We start from the raw sequence: 19,198 nt of genomic DNA on the forward strand, positions 1-19,198 counted from the left end.
GCCTCACCTGCCTGCAGGTTACTCTCTTCTGCTCCCATCATTTGTACTTTAAAGCCCACATTAACACATCTGCTACTTTAAGCCTTCTTCCTCAGATAGACATTGACCTGCAAACAAGGTCCTATGGTCATAGAACCCAAAACGATATCACCAACATGAAGAAGGCTGCAACAACTCTCTTAAGCTCTATCTGCATCAAAGCCTCTACCCTAGCAGGGACAGTTGCTTCAACACCTGCTGGGGAAACTGCCCTGTGGTTTGCCACCACCATAGCAAAGACTGTGCTGGTACAAGTTCAGCTAAGATCCCTTATTTTCATCCTCCTGCACACACTGCTGTGTCTGTTGGTTCTATTCTTGGAGCTGTGCTTTTGTCCTTGCTGTAATATAGGCTTCTGAAGGGCACTAGCCCAAAGAGTGCTAGACCCTCCCTAAATAAGAGGTAGCTGCATCAAAAGCTTCAGGCACCTTGGGTCAAGGGCAGCTAATCACACTGGTTAGAAGCTTCTAGAGCTTCCTCAGGCCCACACCCTTGTAGATCTCACTGACTGGTCTTTACCTGGTGCCAGTAGACACCCTCAGAGGGTTTCCAGCCAGTCACCTAAGAGCATGGACCTTGTACCCAGAAGTCTCCAAAGCAGAACACAGAGATTGCTTTTTACAGTAAGGAACAGCAAATAAAGGATGATTTAGATCATTTAGAATTTTAGATCAAAGCATGAAAGGGACATCAAGGCCAACTGAGATTCTAATTACTAAAAACTATTTCATACTTTTTCTCTGATTAGCTGCAGTAATCCGATCAGGATTTAGTGGGAAGGGGTACTTTAGAATACTTAAAGGTATGTATTCACACCCACAGTAGTTATGCAAATAATAAAACAAGAATACATAACCTCTGAACTCTAGACCAAACAGTATTGTATTGTTTAAAAATAAACGTGATCATGAACTTCTTCAACCTAGAGCTCCTAATGAAAGTGAGGTAGTTTTCCACAAATACTAGAATCAGATTTATATTCAGGTTCACATAGTCCAATGCTGCATCTGAAATAGATCTGACAGCGTCAGTTTTCCTCTTAATCTGTGAGACGTTATTTCTCTGTTCTCAGTAGTCTTATTGTTAATATATTTAACATAATCCTATTCAAACATCTCTTATTCCTTTGCATGCTATTTGCCTATACAGTTTCCATCTATCTTGTCTGCATTCTGATGTCATCTTGGCAAATAGTATAGCAAAAACAGAATAAATGCAATCTATGTCATCATCGGAAACTCTTAAGAAAAGCAAGTGAATGAAACACTAGTTGCTAGAGAGTTGCTCATTTGAGCAACTGAGATGTTCAATTCTTTCTTAATGAAAGTGTTTGTTTTTTTACAATGAGTCTTTTTGTGGTGGTGTTTGTTTCTGTTCATCCTGCACTAAATAAACCACAGGAAAATAAGAAATCTGTAAAGCTGTGTAGTGACAATTTCTATGTCATTGTCTCATGTCTGAAAACATCAGTCTAACATGCAATTATATTCCTAAGAATACTCAAAGTGAAATGCCAATATTATATATATGCTTAAAAAATTTTACCCAGATATATTTCAGCTCATATGCAAATTGGGTACTCGCTCCCCTCTGATTATATTAACCTAGTTTTGAATAATGATTAGCAATATGAGCAGAATACTGAATAATTGGGACATTAATTGTGTATAGCTAATAGCTTTTTCTTTCAGATCAAATCTAAGTAGGTTACATAGAACTGTGTCTATTAGACACTAAATCAATGTAGCACATGCAAATTGTGTTCAGAATTTAATTGTGCAGTCCACCCTGCAATCAAACTATAAAGTCAAAAGTCTATTTTAATTAATTAGGGACTTCTCCAAGACAAAACATATCTTCTCACTGTTTTGCACTGGATGTCTGATCTAAATCTTTCAAAAAATACCTAATTCATGGCAAAAACAGACTCAGCAGTTGAATGCTGATATTATCACACTTTTTTTTTCCCAATATTTTAAAATCCTACTCAGTGAAAACAAGGAATGGATTCATTCTCTATGGATAGAATACAAATGTGTGTGTGTACTTAGCACAGCTGTAAGTTTTCAAGTTTATTTTAAAGCTTATTTCCAGAGGTCACAGAACTATGTCTGGAGGTGAAGGAGGGCAAAATATAGCTCTGTTTTCTTGAGTTTTAATTAGTGTGGCACCAATCCATCATCTCAGAGAGGTCTTTACATGTTGGGCAATTGTTCATCTGCCCCAAAGGTCCTTTTGTATTTTGTGAGCTTCAAAAAGTTGTAGTGTGCCTGCTTTCTATCCTCATTGTTTATCATTTCTAATTGATTTCACATAGCAGAAACAGATTTATATATATATATATATAAAAAAAAATATAAATCGTGTTGCAGTAACCCTTTGCAATGTCAATATTTGCACATCCTTGAGCAGACAAAAGGTAGGAAGATGGATCTGCCTTGTTTTAAAGCCTAATGATAGTCCTACCTCATGAAAAGTTGGACGTGTCACTAACCTAAGTATGACTCTAGTCTAACTACAAGCAGACTTTATTGTACTGCAGTGGAACAAGACTGTGAGCACAGAATGCTCTGTACATCCTTCCTTGCAGGAAGTGTTTCTGCAATGGAATGATGTGCTAAGTACAGATCAAAAAGAACTGTGATGCACACCATGAAGCAAAGGTGTCTTTGGGTGTAAATTAGTTTTGAAGCCTCGTTATCAAATGTCTCTCAAAAAGTCCATTGAAATTTCAGGGGAAAGGCAAGGCAGACAGGCAGTTTCCACAGAGCTGAGGCTTGAGCATTATGAATATCAGCTATACAGTATTAATGCAGTGTTACTGTTGTTTGTGGTATTTTGTTGTTGTTGTTGTTGTTGTTTGTTTTTTTAAAGCTTACCATAGCTATAGTTTCAAGGACTACATATTGCCTCAGCCTGAAAAATGTTGAATGCAACATTTTATGTACAAGATAGCTACATTTCACTACAAACGAATTAGTCTTAATTATAAACTCACTGAGCTCCTTGTAGTTTTGATGTCTTAACAACAAACAGGCTATCTACTGGAAGTAACCTAAATGAGAAGCAGGCTGAAATATAGGCTTCCCTGTGTTCTGACTTTGATGATTTTTTTGGCTACTTATTGCTATTTTCCCTAATTTAAATATCTAAGTCTCTGAAACACTTAATTTCTCATTTTCTCAAAAGCTGAAAATGTGTTGAAGTGCTTTGAGAGGTGAAAAAATAGGATTAATCATAAGCACCCAAAGTTATCGTATATGTAGCCCCCAAACTATTGAAGTGAATATTCTAGTGATTAATAGCTCTTCTCCACATAAAGCCAAAATATTTTTGACTGTATTATCAAAGATGTCTTCTCATTTCACTTTCTTGCACAAACTGGAAAGTGCAACTATTTACAGAACCATTCAATAGTAGTTTTTAATCCTCAGAGACTTTTTTTAATTAAATGCTGAATTTAAGAGAAAAATGAAATACTAAGTTAAAACAGTGTCACTTCTTAGGCAAATATTTCCTTTCTTAATGGAAAATGACTATTCAACAGCAGTCTCCCAGCTGAGTTTACAGTATATTAACTACTCCATCAGATCTACTCCTGCAAGTATGAAACCCTTAAGGAATTCAGTTCAATGCCATAAAAATGTATTTCTTGTCTAATGTTCATAAGGAAACGTATAAAACATTCTTTCTTCTTTAACAGAGCAGCCTCACATGAGAATTGTTAAATTTGGATTGATCTGTCTCTGCATACACTGTGGCAGGGCTTTTAGGCTACGTATGAGACTTAAGTATCTTTGTTTCTAATAAGGAAAATATTAGGATATTTTGCTTTGAGCAAAAAGGATGATAGTGTGCATGCAGTTTGGCTCTTCTCTGTCCCCTGTGGTGTTTCTTTTGCATCTTTTGCAAGATTGCAAGATTGCTTTCACATTGCATACTTTTATATTGTTACTTTTCTCTTGCATCAAAGCACTTTGCAGATTAAAAGCTGGATAGAAGCATCTCATTTCTATGTTATACGCAACCACCTCTTTTGTCAAGGGACAGCCATTCAATAAACATAATCAGGGAAAAATAGTGTAGAACAACAACCACCAGTGAAGAGCTGCAAGTAATGCTGCTCCCTGGGAGCAGCAGTACAGGACTCAGGAGTCCAGGTAGTTGTTTTTTTTATCAGTCCCTGTCAAAGGGAAGGGGATCAGATTAAGAAAGCTAAAGCCTGTTTAGAATTAAATTTGGCCAGGGCCATTAAGAGCCACAAGAAAGATATATCAATGATAAAAAGAAGACTAGGGAAATTGTGGGCCTTCTTCTGAAGGAAACAGGAGACACGGCCTCCCAGATTATAAGCCTGAGGTACTTAACAAGTTTTTTGCCTCTATCTTCACCAGCAAGAGCTCCAGCCACATAGTGCAAGCTCCAGCAAGCAAAGGCAGTGACTGGGAGAATGATGAACAACCCACTGTAAGAGATCATGTTCAAGACTATCTAAGGATCATAAAGGTGCACGATTCCATGGAACTTGATGAAATACATCTGCAGGACATGAGAGAACTGGCAGATGTAGTTGCTAAGCCACTGCCCATCATATTTGAGAGCTTGTGGCAGTCCAGTGAAATTCTAAGTTCACACTAATGGGAAGAGGGGAAACATAACCCCCATTTTGAGGTAGCAATATGTGTTTGCAGCCCAGAAAGCCAACCATATCTGATCTGTATCAAAACCAGTATGGTAAGCAGGACAAGAGAGGTGATTCTCCCCCTTTACTCAGCTCTCATGAAACCTCACTTTGAGTTATAGAATCATAGAAACATAGAATCATAGAATCATTACGGTTGGAAGAGACCTTCAAGATCATCTGGTACTTCAGGTGTACTGTACTGCATATGGATGGGATTGTTCAGCCTGGAGAAGAGAAGGCTCTAGGGAGAACTTAGAGCAGCCTTCCAGTACCTGAAGGGGACATACAGGAGAGAGACCTTTTGCCAGGGCTTGATGTAGTGATAGGATAAGCAGTAAAGGTTTTAATAAAAAAAAAAAAACTGTGTGGGAGGAGGCAGGAATGCAGGAATTAGATGATCTTTAAGCGCCCTTCCAGTCCTTTCAAGGATTCCTTCTATGAAGCACAGAGAAATTATCATTGTTTGAATAGAATGAATTACATTTATATTCTGTCTCTTCTTATTGTAATTCTGTGTAAAATATGTGGATTCAAAGGCAGTAGAAATTCATTCAGTCCCATGGAGTTGCACCACTGTGTCTTACTTGCAATTCTAATGGAAAAAAGAAAAATCAGCAGAGACTCTTGTCATATTTCTGATGTATGGTGTGACTGTCTATAGTGAAAACCATAATTAAAACAGAAAATCCCTTAAGCTTCCCATAAAGGATGGTAGGGAATTGTTTTCAGATTACACTGATATTTTATGGATATATTTTCTTTATCTCAAATAAAAGTGTAGTAATCTAAAAATAAATAAATAAATAAATAAAAGGAAATAAGAATTCATGAAGGAAAAGTTAAAAATAGATTATGTGCAGTTCATTGAATGGGAGTGTACCATTTAGAGAACTTCAAAGCATTTTGATAACAATAAGTTAAAAAACCTATAACAAACTTACATTTCGAAATTGGGTTATTATTATAAATCATAATCATTATAAATGTCTAGTACATTGTACAACTTCAATACTAAAAAGCTCTGCAGAAAAGTGACTAAATAATTTAAGAAGCTGGCTATGGACCAGATCTTTCAAATCCTCTCAGTGTTCACTATAAAATCATGTGCCATGAGGCTGGAAGACTGTGATGTTATTGAGGGGACTGTGTATTATCTCCTCACATATTAGGCAAGACTTCAAAAAAATGTATTTATGAAGAGGGAAGATGCCAGAATGCTATCTTCTATCTCTACAAGATCAGCCAAAGCAATGAAGAAAGTTCTGCTTTGTTGTTTAATCTTCTAGCGTGTCTTGAACAAAACTAGAATGTCACTTTATTAAATTTGCCACTTCAACATTTTTAATGGATCCAAGACATCTTTCTCCCTTTTTTTTCATGGTAAGATCATAAAGATCAACTTTGCACCAAAAACTATTATTAATTAGATATTCCTTAGGAAAAGTGGGAAAAAAAATCACTATTAGGAAACTTTATAAGAAGACATATTTATTTTTCCTGTAATTAAATGTAGGTGTATAAGAGAAAAAGAAAAAGGAAAGAGAAAGGGAGAAGAAGGAGAAGGAGAAGGAGAAGGAGAAGGGGAAGGGGAAGGGGAAGGGGAAGGGGAAGGGGAAGGGGAAGGGGAAGGGGAAGGGGAAGGGGAAGGGGAAGGGGAAGGGGAAGGGGAAGGGGAAGGGGAAGGGGAAGGGGAAGGGGAAGGGGAAGGGGAAGGGGAAGGGGAAGGGGAAGGGGAAGGGGAAGGGGAAGGGGAAGGAGAAGGAGAAGGAGAAGGAGAAGGAGAAGGAGAAGGAGAAGGAGAAGGAGAAGGAGAAGGAGAAGGAGAAGGAGAAGGAGAAGGAGAAGGAGAAAGGGAAGGAGGGAATATAAAAAGAAAAAGGAATAAAAGGAAAAGGCAAAGGCAAAGGCAAAGGCAAAGGCAAAGGCAAAGGCAAAGGCAAAGGCAAAGGAAAAGGAAAAGGAAAAGGAAAAGGAAAAGAGAATAACTGTGCTTTTATTCAGCGCTTAAGGAAGAAAATTTCCCCTACTTTAGCCCAAGAGAATTCCAAACTTGAAGTTCCATACTTTTTTAAAAATTAAATTTCAGTGAGAAAATAGGATATCTTTCATCACAGAATCTTTAGAAATATTTTGTGAAATTCCTTCATGTTTCAATTTCATATATTTCTTAATATGTGTGTGTTCTTTTTTTCATACATTTCACATCATTTCCAATGGAAATTAGAGCTTTATTTACATTTCTGTTTAGTCTCCATGTTTTCAGGAAATTTGTTCTGCTGGTTAATCCATTTTTTCTTTCTTAGTTTGAAATGTGGAAAATTTAATATGTCCAATAACTTATCCTTAGAATAACTTCTATCTCCACTATCTCTTTAAGATCAGAATTCTTAACAAAAACAAATTTCCATTTTTTTTAAAGAGTCCTAAAAAGGGGGCTTTAAAATTTATTTTGCATGTGACCTACTAATCTGCAGCTTGAAATACACTAGACTAAGGAGACCTAACTTACTGTAATTAAAGTGTATTCTTCAGGGTGTCAGCCTTTCCCAGTTAATTCTCTTTAACATGAAGGGAACATATATTTTTGCCTGTGCTCCAACATCTCATGTTCCCACTTGCTTGTATCTTCTTCTATACAGGAGCTGTTTTTTTCAGGTTGTTTTTTTTCTTATAACCCTGCACAGGAAGTCCTCTGCTGCTAGGTCTCATTGCCATTCATCATGAGGTTGTTGTTTCCACTGAAGTTGTTGTATATCCACTTTTATGAGGGAAGCAGGTCATTTTTCAGGGGAATGAAATGTTTACACAAAGCAGTAAATGCAGTGTTGTTGTCTCTCCACTGTCCCAGAGAAAAGTACCTCTAGGCCACACTGTTGTTTGTTGCAAGGAGGACATACAGATACTCTTCTTTCAAAGGAATCCACAAAAAAGCAGAAGACAGTAGGAGGAGCCAGGTGTTGAGAGGACAGTGATCCACAGTGTGGTCTAAAAATCCGTATTAATTCATTTTAATTCAAGAAATTTAACATAAGTCTTGTAGACCTCTTTATGCAGTGGAATCGTACTCAACAGAGATATTTACAGTCAAATTTAGAGAGTAGAGAACAAAAGCACTTCATCTGCCAGGCCCTCTATATTCATCTCTGTGCCTTTATACTGCTTTCCCGTTCCCGTTCCCATTTCCTTTCCTGTTCCCATTTCCGTTTGTTCCCATTCCCATATCTATTCCCATTCCCATTTCCATTTATTGTCCCTTCTAAGAACATGTTTGCTGTAGACAGGAAGACTAGATATTTAAATCACTTTTGAAATTCAATTGTATAGTGAAGTTCCTGCAGTACAGAGTACAGGTGACATTTACCAACAGCATGAAATGAAAGGTTAGAAGGTTTGGTCTTTGTTCTCCTAAAACAGTTGCCATAAGCCAACACTGACATATTGTGTTGTTTCTGATAATTCTTTTTGGTTGCTGCAGAACTATATCTTTGTTTATCTTCTATCATAAAATATGAGTCATGAAGATTCTCTGATTTTCATTGCCTCAGATGATCAACAGTGACTTGTGACTCTGTGATCAACATTGACTTGTGACGTGACTCTTAAACATCTTGCCTCTGTTAATTTTAAACATTCAGTTTCTTTTTTTTTTTTTTTTTGTGTGTGAAAAAACTGCTATAGTGTAGAACTTTTGTACATAAAAGGAAAATGTTCTAAATTACATCCCACTAATTTGTAAGATATTACAGACTTCAGTGTTTCACCCAAAACGGTCCTGAGGAATAAACTTTCTGATATAAAGGACTGTGGTTCAAGTACTAATATTCCATGTTATCTTTTCTTTCTGTTCTTGAGCCATTTTTTGCAAGTAATAACATTAGTAACAAGGAGGAACATAAAAATGGTTTAAAATTCTGGAAGATCAGTAAAAGCAAAATGGCTCTTTTGGGTGGATTCAGGATCAGAGTAAGTTTTTTATGCATTCCTTATTTGGTTGAAGTTGTTGAGATACTCAAGCTAAAATCAAAGACACCGACAGCAGAAATGTTCCCAATTTCATAAAATGAACTGTGAGTTGAATTCTTCTAACTCATTAATAGAAAGAGGTCTTCAGTTCACCTGTTGGTCTTCCTGAAATCGAGACTGTCAGTTTGGTACCTGTTTTTGTTAGGAAATCGCACAGAGCTGATCACTTGAATGACTTTCTGTCATGTAGTACATGTGAACTGAAAGAAAAACTTTGGAGATGAGGGACCCCAACATGATCAATGTGTTTTTCTAGAACAGTGTTTTCCAATTTTTTTCTGATGCTCTCAGAATTCCTTTCCTTTCCTTTCCTTTCCTTTCCTTTCCTTTCCTTTCCTTTCCTTTCCTTTCCTTTCCTTTCCTTTCCTTTCCTTTCCTTTCCTTTCCTTTCCTTTCCTTTCCTTTCCTTTCCTTTCCTTTCCTTTCCTTTCCTTTCCTTTCCTTTCCTTTCCTTTCCTTTCCTTTCCTTTCCTTCCCTTCCCTTCCCTTCCCTTCCCTTCCCTTCCCTTCCCTTCCCTTCCCTTCCCTTCCCTTCCCTTCCCTTCCCTTCCCTTCCCTTCCCCTCCCTTCCCTTCCCTTCCCTTCCCTTCCCTTCCCTTCCCTTCCCTTCCCTTCCCTTCCCTTCCCTTCCCTTCCCTTCCCTTCCCTTCCCTTCCCTTCCCTTCCCTTCCCTTCCCTTCCCTTCCCTTCCCTTCCCTTCCCTTCCCTTCCCAGTCCAGAACAGACAGCCCTGCTTTATCATCTTTTATTTCTTTGACCCTTGTATGACCTTTACAAAATTTCCTTAGGTCTGTTTCAGTAACAGAAATTTACCATTTCTCTATTTTTTTCTTCTTGAATTTCAGACTTATCAATGAGTCTTTGAGGGACCAGCTGCTAGTTACCATCCAGAAGACTTTCACATACACTCGAACCCAGGCACAACACCTCTTCATTATCCTCATGGAGTGCATGAAGAAGAAGGAACTGGTATGTTTACACATTCCTTAGGGACAAAGACAAAGCTCAATGCATTGTTTTAATTGAGCTTTTAAGGCATCTATTGAAGTATTTCACAAAACTGTTGACTATGATCTACACTCTAAAAGGATATTATTCTACATTATGGTGACTTTTGTTTGCTTTGATCTGTTTTCTTATTTGAAATTATTTATTCCAACTTTTGTAAGTTCCTCTACATTTACTTTTACTTGTCAAAATATAGCTAATAGTGTATGGATATCATTACTTTTCAATCATCCTCAGGTATATTGTGATTAAAATTCTATTCCTTTCAACTACAAAAAAAAAAAAAAAAAAAAAAAAAAAAAAAAAGTTTATCTCTCATCCTTTACTCATACTTTCATGCATAAAATAAGATCTTTCAATAATTTCTAGGAGCTCTATGAAAGTACTTTTGCAGAAGCAAAAGCAAAATCACATTTTAAAGCACTTGGGATTAAACTGAGTCTTTTATTATTTTTACTTTTACTTTTATTTCTTAAAAATGACTGAGCAGGCATCCTTCCATTTTGTAATATAACTTCTTAGCTTTGTTTTTAGTTCATATTGCAGCTTCCTGAAATTCCAGACTGAAGGCATGCTGTAACATTTTGTGTAGGGTAAAAACCAGGAAGAAATATTGACTCAGATGTTTTACAGATTTTTTGTCTTCTGAAACTATTGGAGTTTTCTGTGACTTCATCCTCTGCAATGTCTTTTAATTTCAGTTGAAAATATGGCATATAGTATATAATATAATACCACACTGAAACATGATGGGAAATGATGTTAATCATTGTGTTAATTAAAATCTCCCTTCTAGTGTGAAGGGAGGATTCTCCCTTCTACCCTAAGGTGAGCTGTGCACATGACCATCAGCAGCCTCTGCTGGGTTCTTAATCATATTGTCAGAATTCATAATGTATAACAGACTGTAAATTATTCACAAGCAGTCTGTGCAGTCCATAAGCTATAGACTGGTCATCCCTTTCACAGATGAACTACATCAAAATAGAGTTATTTTTCTTCTTGTATTATTTTACCAACATTCTCTTTCCATTAAAACTCTCAGGAAAAAATAAAAAATGTGATCATGCTACAGAAATTCTTTTCTTGTCCAATTGTTACTGTCAAGATGTACCATGACCTCCATGGCGTTCAAGTTTGCTTCACATGCAATGATTTTTGTAGTAGCTATATGCAGAGAGTAGAAGAGCTGAGTGAATAAAAATAATTCCTTAATAAATTAATCTCCAAATCAAAGCCAGACTTTTTTTAATGTTGAGTTGGTCTTATTTTCTTATCATGACAGCAGATATGGCTACCACTTAAAAGAGTAAAAACTAAACATAGCTCTTATCTGAAAAGGCTGCCTTACTGCAGAAGGCACAGGAAATTAACCATCTTTTTATGCCCACACATGCAGTCTGTCTCCAAATACCAGATAGCCACAGTGAAAGACATTCTTTAAAATTTGGACATGTATATAATATTGTCCACTGGAGAAATGTGATGGAAAAAGGTGCTGGAAATAGGGTCCACTTCTGAGGTACTCTCACTGAATGGCCTAGACACTTAGTCTCACTGCAAGGCCTAGACACCTTAGTAGTACTGAACATGCTGTTTTGATGCAAGTCTAAGCTTTTGAAAATATTTCATTATGCAGTAATGTAGCTACTGTATCAAATGAGGTGCCTTCAGTAGATATATATAATAAATAAAATCTTCACTCTATATCACTTTTTAGGCATTTCTGTTAACATCTTAATAATACTAACAAAGAATGAAAATAATAATAAAATGCATATGTATATGCAGAACCAGCGTTCTGCATGCAAATATATAAATCCCATTTAGAAGATGGCTGAAAGGAATAATGGAGGAAATGTAAAAGAACAAGGGAGGCAGAAAAGCAGGAAGGAGAGATGGAATTATCAGGAATGAAAGAATTAAATTCTGGATTGTTTGAGACATCTGAAACAGAATATGTTTTCAGTCTTTGAACAACCTTTACTCCCGTAAAGTTAAACTGTGAAGCTTTTGTCCACAGTGTTTACACAAGGATTTTTATTCTGTGCAAGACTGTGCCTTTGTTACAAGTTTCTTTACAGTCATGTAACCTGTCACCACTTACATTCTTTACCTATGTGTCTTGTGAAGAGCCATCAGCCAGGAAATTATTTTCCATAATTAAGTGTTCCAAACCTGAATTTATAACACTTACCAACCATATGTAAAAAGTATGCACGAACACAAGTGTTTCTCCCTGGTATCTTAGTTATACTCATTGATATTTCTAATAGCAGTATGACAGAAAGATTTTATGTCTGAGGTGTGGTTGCTAACCTAATGGTTTCTTTAAGACTCATACCATTTTATATGAATGTAGAAGAACAAGAATTTTCTTAAAATCATAGAATATCCTGAGTTGGAATGGATCCATAAGGATAAGAGTCCAACTCCTGGCACTGCACAGGTCTACCCAAAAGTTCAGACCATGTGACTAAGTGCACAGTCCAAATGCTTCTTAAACTCCAACAGGCTTGGTGCAGTGACTACTTCACTGGGGAGCCTGTTCCAGTGTGCGACCACCCTCTCAGTGAGAAACCTCTTCCTGATGTCTAGCCTAAACCTCCCCTGCCTCAGGTTGACACCATTCCTGCAGGTCCTATCACTGGTGACTAAAGAGAATAGATCAGCACCTGCCCCTCCACTCCCCTTCATGAGGAAGCTGTAGACCACGATGAGGCCTCCCCTCAGCCTCCTCTTTTTGAGGCTGAACAGGCGCAGTGACCTCAGCCGCTCCTCATATATCTTCCCCTCTAGGCCTTTCACCATCTTCGTAGCCCTCCTCTGGACGCTCTCCAACAGTTTCACAAACCTTTTGTACTGTGGTGCCCATTTTCATAATGATGAAGTAAACATTTCGTAATCATTGCCAGAGGAGACAGATGACTTTAGAGATGTGAATTATTCCCAGGAGTGAGTGGAGACTTCACTGGATCTACATAGCAAGATGTTTCATATTTCTACGTCTGTCCCAGCTCCTGTCCTTCCTCAGTGTTGACCTTCTAATTTGGTTTGTGCATAATACAAAATACTGCTTGATGAACAGACTTTGTCATCACCTTAATCTCTTCTCTCTCAAAAGAAATAAACAAAATAAAGGAAAAGCACTTTTTTCCCTTAGCAAAAGGAAGATGTAGAAAACTGTCTCTTATGTGAACTCAGCATCAGCCAAACTGATCATGACTATTTTCCCTGAGTTCATGGGTACAGTGTACCCGACTGCCTAACATTGGTGCTGCTGAACTCATAGAAAGCAAAAAAGACAGTGGGAGAGAGACTGGCAGTATGCATCCTAAACAGATAAGTACAAACATGCATAGGTAGGAAAATGGTAAATACAGATGAGTCACAGATGCGAAAAGGAAAAGTGAAAAGAGAAAACAAAACACAATTTAATCTCTGGAAAGGAACAAAAAGCTGACTTGGAAAGCAAATTTTCCTACTCTGCCTACTTAGAATGTATAAAAAAAAATGTCATCTCATTTATAATTTTTTTTTAAATGTGGTAGTCAGAAAAAAAAAGTCTTAATAACTCTGCATAAGATAGACTTTTCAAGTTCTGACATTTTGAGTTTCACTCTTAAAGAATAAATTTTATGCACAGGGATTGTCATTATTACATGTGCAATATTCCTTTTGTTTGCTGAACTGTAAGTTTATTAAATGAATTCAATCTGAGTACGTGAGCTAGATAATAAGGTGAGGCCATAGCAGATGAGAGAACTAAGTCTGTTAGGTTTGCAGCACAGAACAAATTTTACTTGTCTGTTTCATGAGTAGATTTGATTCAATTGTAAACTTGGCTGTGATAGTGTTGCATGCATCTGCACTTACATTCAGAAACGTATTTGGAGCAAGGTGATTAATAAAATATAGAGCATGTTGCATGCATCTGCACTTACATTCAGAAACGTATTTGGAGCAAGGTGATTAATAAAATATAGAGCATAAAATTCTATTTAAAATTAAGAAGACTGTGAATGTATGACTGTAGATTACAAGGGCATAGAATGTTTTTCTTATGTAATTTATGGAGATTCTCTACTGTTACTCTTAGAATTCTTAAAAAAATATTTACCCTAAAAATTTTCCTCGAATAATGGCATGAAGGTTCATCAAAAACTAACTGTAGAAGAAGTAGTATTGTAAAGTCCAACAAACACTGTTTTTTAAAAAGTACTTTGAATATATTTTCCAATCTCATACATGAAGCTCATGAGAAGCTAAAAGAGCCCATTTGATATCTTACCTGACACAGAAAAAAAAATAAAAAAATAAAAAAAAATAAAAAAAAAAAAAGGGGGAAGGAGGGTGGAGGAGGAGAAAGAAGGAGGTTTTAGGAGGTTTTTAAGAAATGAAAGTAGAATTTTTCCACTTGGGATATTTGCACCCATATTGATTAGTCCAAAAGCACAATAAAATGGAACTGGAATTCCAGAAATTAACAAATTAACACAATATTATTATTATTATTATTATTATTATTATTATTATTATGTGAGAAAAAAACAGTCTTCAAGGGTGTGTTTTGATCCCTCATTTCACTGTGGAATTTCTTCTCAGAATTCAAAGAGTAGGTCATTGCAATTCATCGACTGAGGACTCAGCCTGTCGAGGCCTGGCAGTGGCCCAGCTCTTCTCTAACAGCTGCAAAGGGATTCCCTCAGATAACTGGATAGCAGATAATTCACTTCAGATAGACTCTAGAAATGCATTGTGTTGGGTTATAGTTCAGAATTCTTGTTTCATCTGTGTGTCAGTACTTATTATGTGCCCCTAGAACAATAATTCTGGTGTTTGAGTTATCTGACAAAAACAGGCTGGTCTACTCTTTTAGGAGTACTGAATAATTTTTAAGCTTAGACTGGCATATTGCTGGAGTGATTTGTTCCTAAACCAGGTGGAGCAGACAGAAGCAAAAGAAGGAAGCTTGTTTGGGCAGGGTCTGGGAAAAAACACTCTGGCAAGCAAGAGAGGTACATGTCCCCGTAAAAAAAAAAAAAAAAAAAAAAAAAAAAAAAAAAAAAAAAAAAAAAAGTGCAACTAGGTAGGTTTTTCATAAAATTAAAAAAAAATTGTTTCCCAAATAGCCCTTTGAGAGTTAACAGACATAATCTTATATCCATTTTAGAGAGGAGGCTTTTGCCATGAATCAGGATAGGTCCAGTCTTGGTACCTGAGTAATCAAAAAATAGTATATTAACTGTGTACGGCCTGTTGGTTGAATTTGTTGTCTTATTGCTAAAAAGACTGTACAAGAAGGATCTGTGGAAAGAGAATATTGGTAGTGGGCATAGGTTTTTATGCACCTGTCAATCCCTGGAGCTCATTCCCACATAGATGCCACAGATAAAATTTGTTTCTTGCTACAGGAGAAACAAGAAAATCCCATTCCTAAATCCTGTCAGCAAAAAATAGATATTTTTCCTTGCCTCTCCTATTCTCAGCTATTCCTGTGGCTTGGTGCATGGTCATTATGATGAACGTAATGGGTGCCTAATGACAAGCATGACCTTATAGCTGTTTTGGTTTTGTTTCTGGTTTGTTTGTTTGTTTGTTTTTCCTGAACATATAAATGGTCATTACAGTTGTCTTCATGGTTAACTTGCAACTCAGGTGCTGTCCAATTAAATAATTCAGGTGTCACTCTGAAGTAGCTGGGTACATTGGGAAGAGATCTGGAGAGCCTGTATAGTGAAGATGCTTAATATTTATTGCTTTTTTCTTTCAGAGACAAATCTAAATTGTCCAGAAATGCAAAGATGCAGTTTATAAGCAACCTGTATTGCAAGGATAACATTTTACCCCAGTACTACCCCAGCTTTTACTCATTATATTGGTTATTTACCCAAAATACTGAGAAGCTGCTGAGTGATTTAGCAGTTTCTATTCTCTCTGGACTACCAGTAAGACTTATTCATCTCCAGTGGTTTCTAATCTATCTGACTGAAAAGGCTGGAGTGAATTTGTCCACATTTCTGGAACAGTTCCGAAAAAAAAAAAAAAAAAAAAAAAAAAAGCTTAACCTGGTCTTATAAACAAACACTGTATTTGTAAAAATCAAGTAGTATGTTTTAATTTCTTTGCTAAGTATTTTGAAACTAATGGGAAAAAAAAAAAAAAAAAAAAAAAAAAAAAAAAACTGCTATAAAAATGGTTGGATTTGATGATCTTGAAGGTGTTTTCCAGCCTAAATGATTCTACAATTCTATATTCTAGCTTCAAAACACAGAAAACACGGTGTGGTTTTAAGTAGAGGTTCAGAGAATTAATATGTTAATTACCCATCATCTGGATGTGTTTATTAATGTACACATAGACATGTTTGAAATAAATATTAGCTAAATCAAATGGACTTTTAAGAATTTGCCAATGAATTTTCAAATTATGTATTAATTAATTAATTATTTCTTTGGCCCTTCCCAAAGGCTAGAAATTTCATTCTAATCCATTTTTTTTTAATTAATTCTGCTTCATAAACAAATTATTTCAGCTAAGATTTTGTAATGCTAGTGGAGTATTTTTCATAGAGGCAGAAGAGGGAGTGGTGACTTCTCAAACAGTAAAAACTGTGGTTCCTGCAGGAGTATAATTGCTGTGAACAGCATGTAACTTGGCAGTAAAGCTCTGTAGCAAGGGAACATCATGTCATTAATGGTCTGCTGGTAGCTGGAATTCTCTCACCCATGGAAACATTCCGTGAGATTTCCAGCATAAAGTGTACTGATGTTAATTAGTCCTCTGTGTCCAAATGGAGGGGCCAGTTGTCTTCAGTAGTGACTGTAGTAGATCTCCTAATTTTGATGAAGGTCAAACCTCCTTTGCAGTCAATGCAGATCAATAGGTTTAGTCTAGTATGTAAGCCCTACCTCTGTAAATAAGTCTTATGGTTCTACCCAGTAGTACTGCATTCTGTAAGCTTTATTTGATTCCTTTCTGCTAAGACAATATCATTTTTTTTTCCTTCCTCCACCAAGAAGTCAGCTGGGCTTTGTCATTGACTCCACATAGAACAAAGTCTGTGCAAGGAGAAGTCTGCTTTTTTCTTGTTGTTCTTGTTGTTTTTGCTTGTTGTTTGTTTGTTTGTTTATTATTATTATTATTTCAGAAACCAGTGAACATGTTCAACAAGCCAAACAGTTACTTAATAAAAAGAAAAAAAAAAAAAAAAAAAAGAGTTGTATTACACCAAAGCTTTCAACAGCTTTTGATCCTATCAGCTGCTTTGCAAGGGCTTCTGCTGACAAAAAGCCCAAAAATGTGAGATCAAATGTCAAAACAAAACTGTGCAATTTGTAATGAGAGGTCTGGAGAAAAAGTCTTACAAGGAGCAGCTGAGGGAGCTGGGGTTGTTCAGCCAGGAGAAGAGGAGGCTCAGGGTGACCTTATCCCACTCTACAGGTACCTTAAAGGAGGCCGTAGGGAGGTGAGGGTTGGTCTATTTTCACACATATCTGGTGATAGGACAAGGGGGAATGGGCTAAAATTGTGCCAGGGGAATTTTAGGTTGGATATTAGGAAGAACTTATTTACAGAAAGGGTTGTTAGGCATTGGAATGGGCTGCCCAGGGAAGTAGTTGAATCACCATCCCTGGAGGTCTTTAAAAGACGGTTAGATGTTGAACTTAGTGATATGGTTTAGTGGAGGACTTGTTAGTGTTAGGCCAGAGGCTGGGCTAGGTGATCTTGGAAATCTCTTCCAACCTAGATGATTCTGTGATTCTGTGATTTAGTCAGTTATTTGGTCCATCCTAAACCACTCTAATGCCATGTTCAGCACAAGTCTGGTGATGTTCTTTTGTGACAACAGCCACCTAGAGCGCTATAGCAAATATCTGATCTGTTGCTTACAGTCAGTAAGTGGACAATTTTAGGTTTATTTGATGCATTTTGCATATACATCTGCTCTACTCTGCACTGGTGCGACCTCACCTCAAGTACTGTGTGCAGTTCTGGGTACCACAGTACAAGAAGGACATTAAACTGTTGGAGAGTGTCCAGAAGAGGGTGACTAAGATGGTGAAAGGCCTAGAGGGGAAGACATGAGGAGTGCCTGAGGTCACTGGGCCTGTTCAGCCTCAAAAAGAGGAGGCTCATCACAGTCTACAACTTCCTCACAAGGGGGAGTGGAGAGGCAGATGACCTATTCTCTGTAATCATCAGTGATAGGACCTGCGGGAACGGTGTTAAGCTGAGGCAGGGGAATTTTAGGCTAGACATCAGGAAGAGGTTCTTCACACTGGAACAGGCTCCCCAGTGAAGTAGTCACTGCACCAAGCCTGTTGGAGTTTAAGAAGCATTTGGACTGTGCACTTAGTCACATGGTCTAAACTTTTGGGTAGACCTGTGCAGTGCCAGGAGTTAGACTCTTATCCTTATGGGTCCTTTCCAACTCAGGATATTCTATGATTCTATGATTCTATGATACACAATTATCACAGGTGGAGTTACATATTAGATACTTACTACAAATATCTCCTTTTTCTATGTATTGCGTTATTAAATTTGCATCTTTTTTGCAGATTTAGATTTAATTTTTTTATTTTCCCTTAAAAATATGTTTGTAGGAACATTAGACCATTTACACTATTAACAAGGGTACTTGGTCTGGCTGGGATGAAGTTCACTTTCCCCACAGCAGCCCACACAGTGCTGTGCTCTGCACTTATAGCTAGAACAGAATTTGTTTTGCAGCAATGTCTTGTCTATTGCTGAGCAGAGCTGGCACAGCACTAAGGCCATCACTCCAACACTCCATAAGGCCACTGGGCTGGGAGTGGCAAGAGGTGGGGAGGGAACACAGCCAGGGCAGCTGACCTAAACAAACCAAAGGAATATTGTGTGTCACATGATGTCACACACACCAATAAAACCTGGAGAATGGGAAGAAGAAGGGGGTACTCTCGTGAAAACACTGGTCTTCCCAAGCAACTACTGTGTATACACACAGGTCCTGCTTTCCAGGAAGTGGTTGAACATCACTTGAGGATAGGAAGTAGAAAATATTTTTTCTCCTTTTGCTTCTGCTTGGCCTTCTTTTTTTTTTTCCTTTCCTTAAACTGTTCCTATATCAAATGTGCAAGCCTTTTTTCATTTTTTCTCCATTTCATTTTTCATTTTCTCCCCCTGTCCCTTTCTCCATTCTATCCCTTTACATCCTCATCCAGTTGAGGAAGGGGAGTAAGAGACCAGCTGTGTGATGCTGACATTGCTCATCAGTGTTAAACTACCCCAGCAAGTAATTATGCAAAATGCACACCAAGCCATTATACAGCCCTGTCAATTGTCCCAGGAATGAAAGTTAAGGCAGAACTGTAGCATGTGGCCAGCAAGATAATACAGACAACAATATAATACACAATATAATGCACAATATAATACACAGTATAATACAAACCAATA

The 19,198-nt window shown here is 37.2% G+C and overlaps 1 protein-coding gene across 1 annotated transcript in view; it reads left to right on the forward strand.

Moving 5' to 3' along the window:
• The window catches only part of TRPM3 (transient receptor potential cation channel subfamily M member 3), a gene marked incomplete at its 5' end in the record, with an annotated part of 447,240 nt that overhangs the window by 337,062 nt on the left and 90,980 nt on the right, over positions 1-19,198 (forward strand). The window contains 1 exon segment of the mRNA XM_084503856.1: positions 9,592-9,715. Coding sequence (XP_084359982.1) covers positions 9,592-9,715 — 124 coding nt within the window.

This window comes from Aythya ferina (assembly GCF_964211825.1).
Source record: "Aythya ferina genome assembly, chromosome: Z".
In the NCBI taxonomy this organism is placed as follows: domain Eukaryota; kingdom Metazoa; phylum Chordata; class Aves; order Anseriformes; family Anatidae; genus Aythya; species Aythya ferina.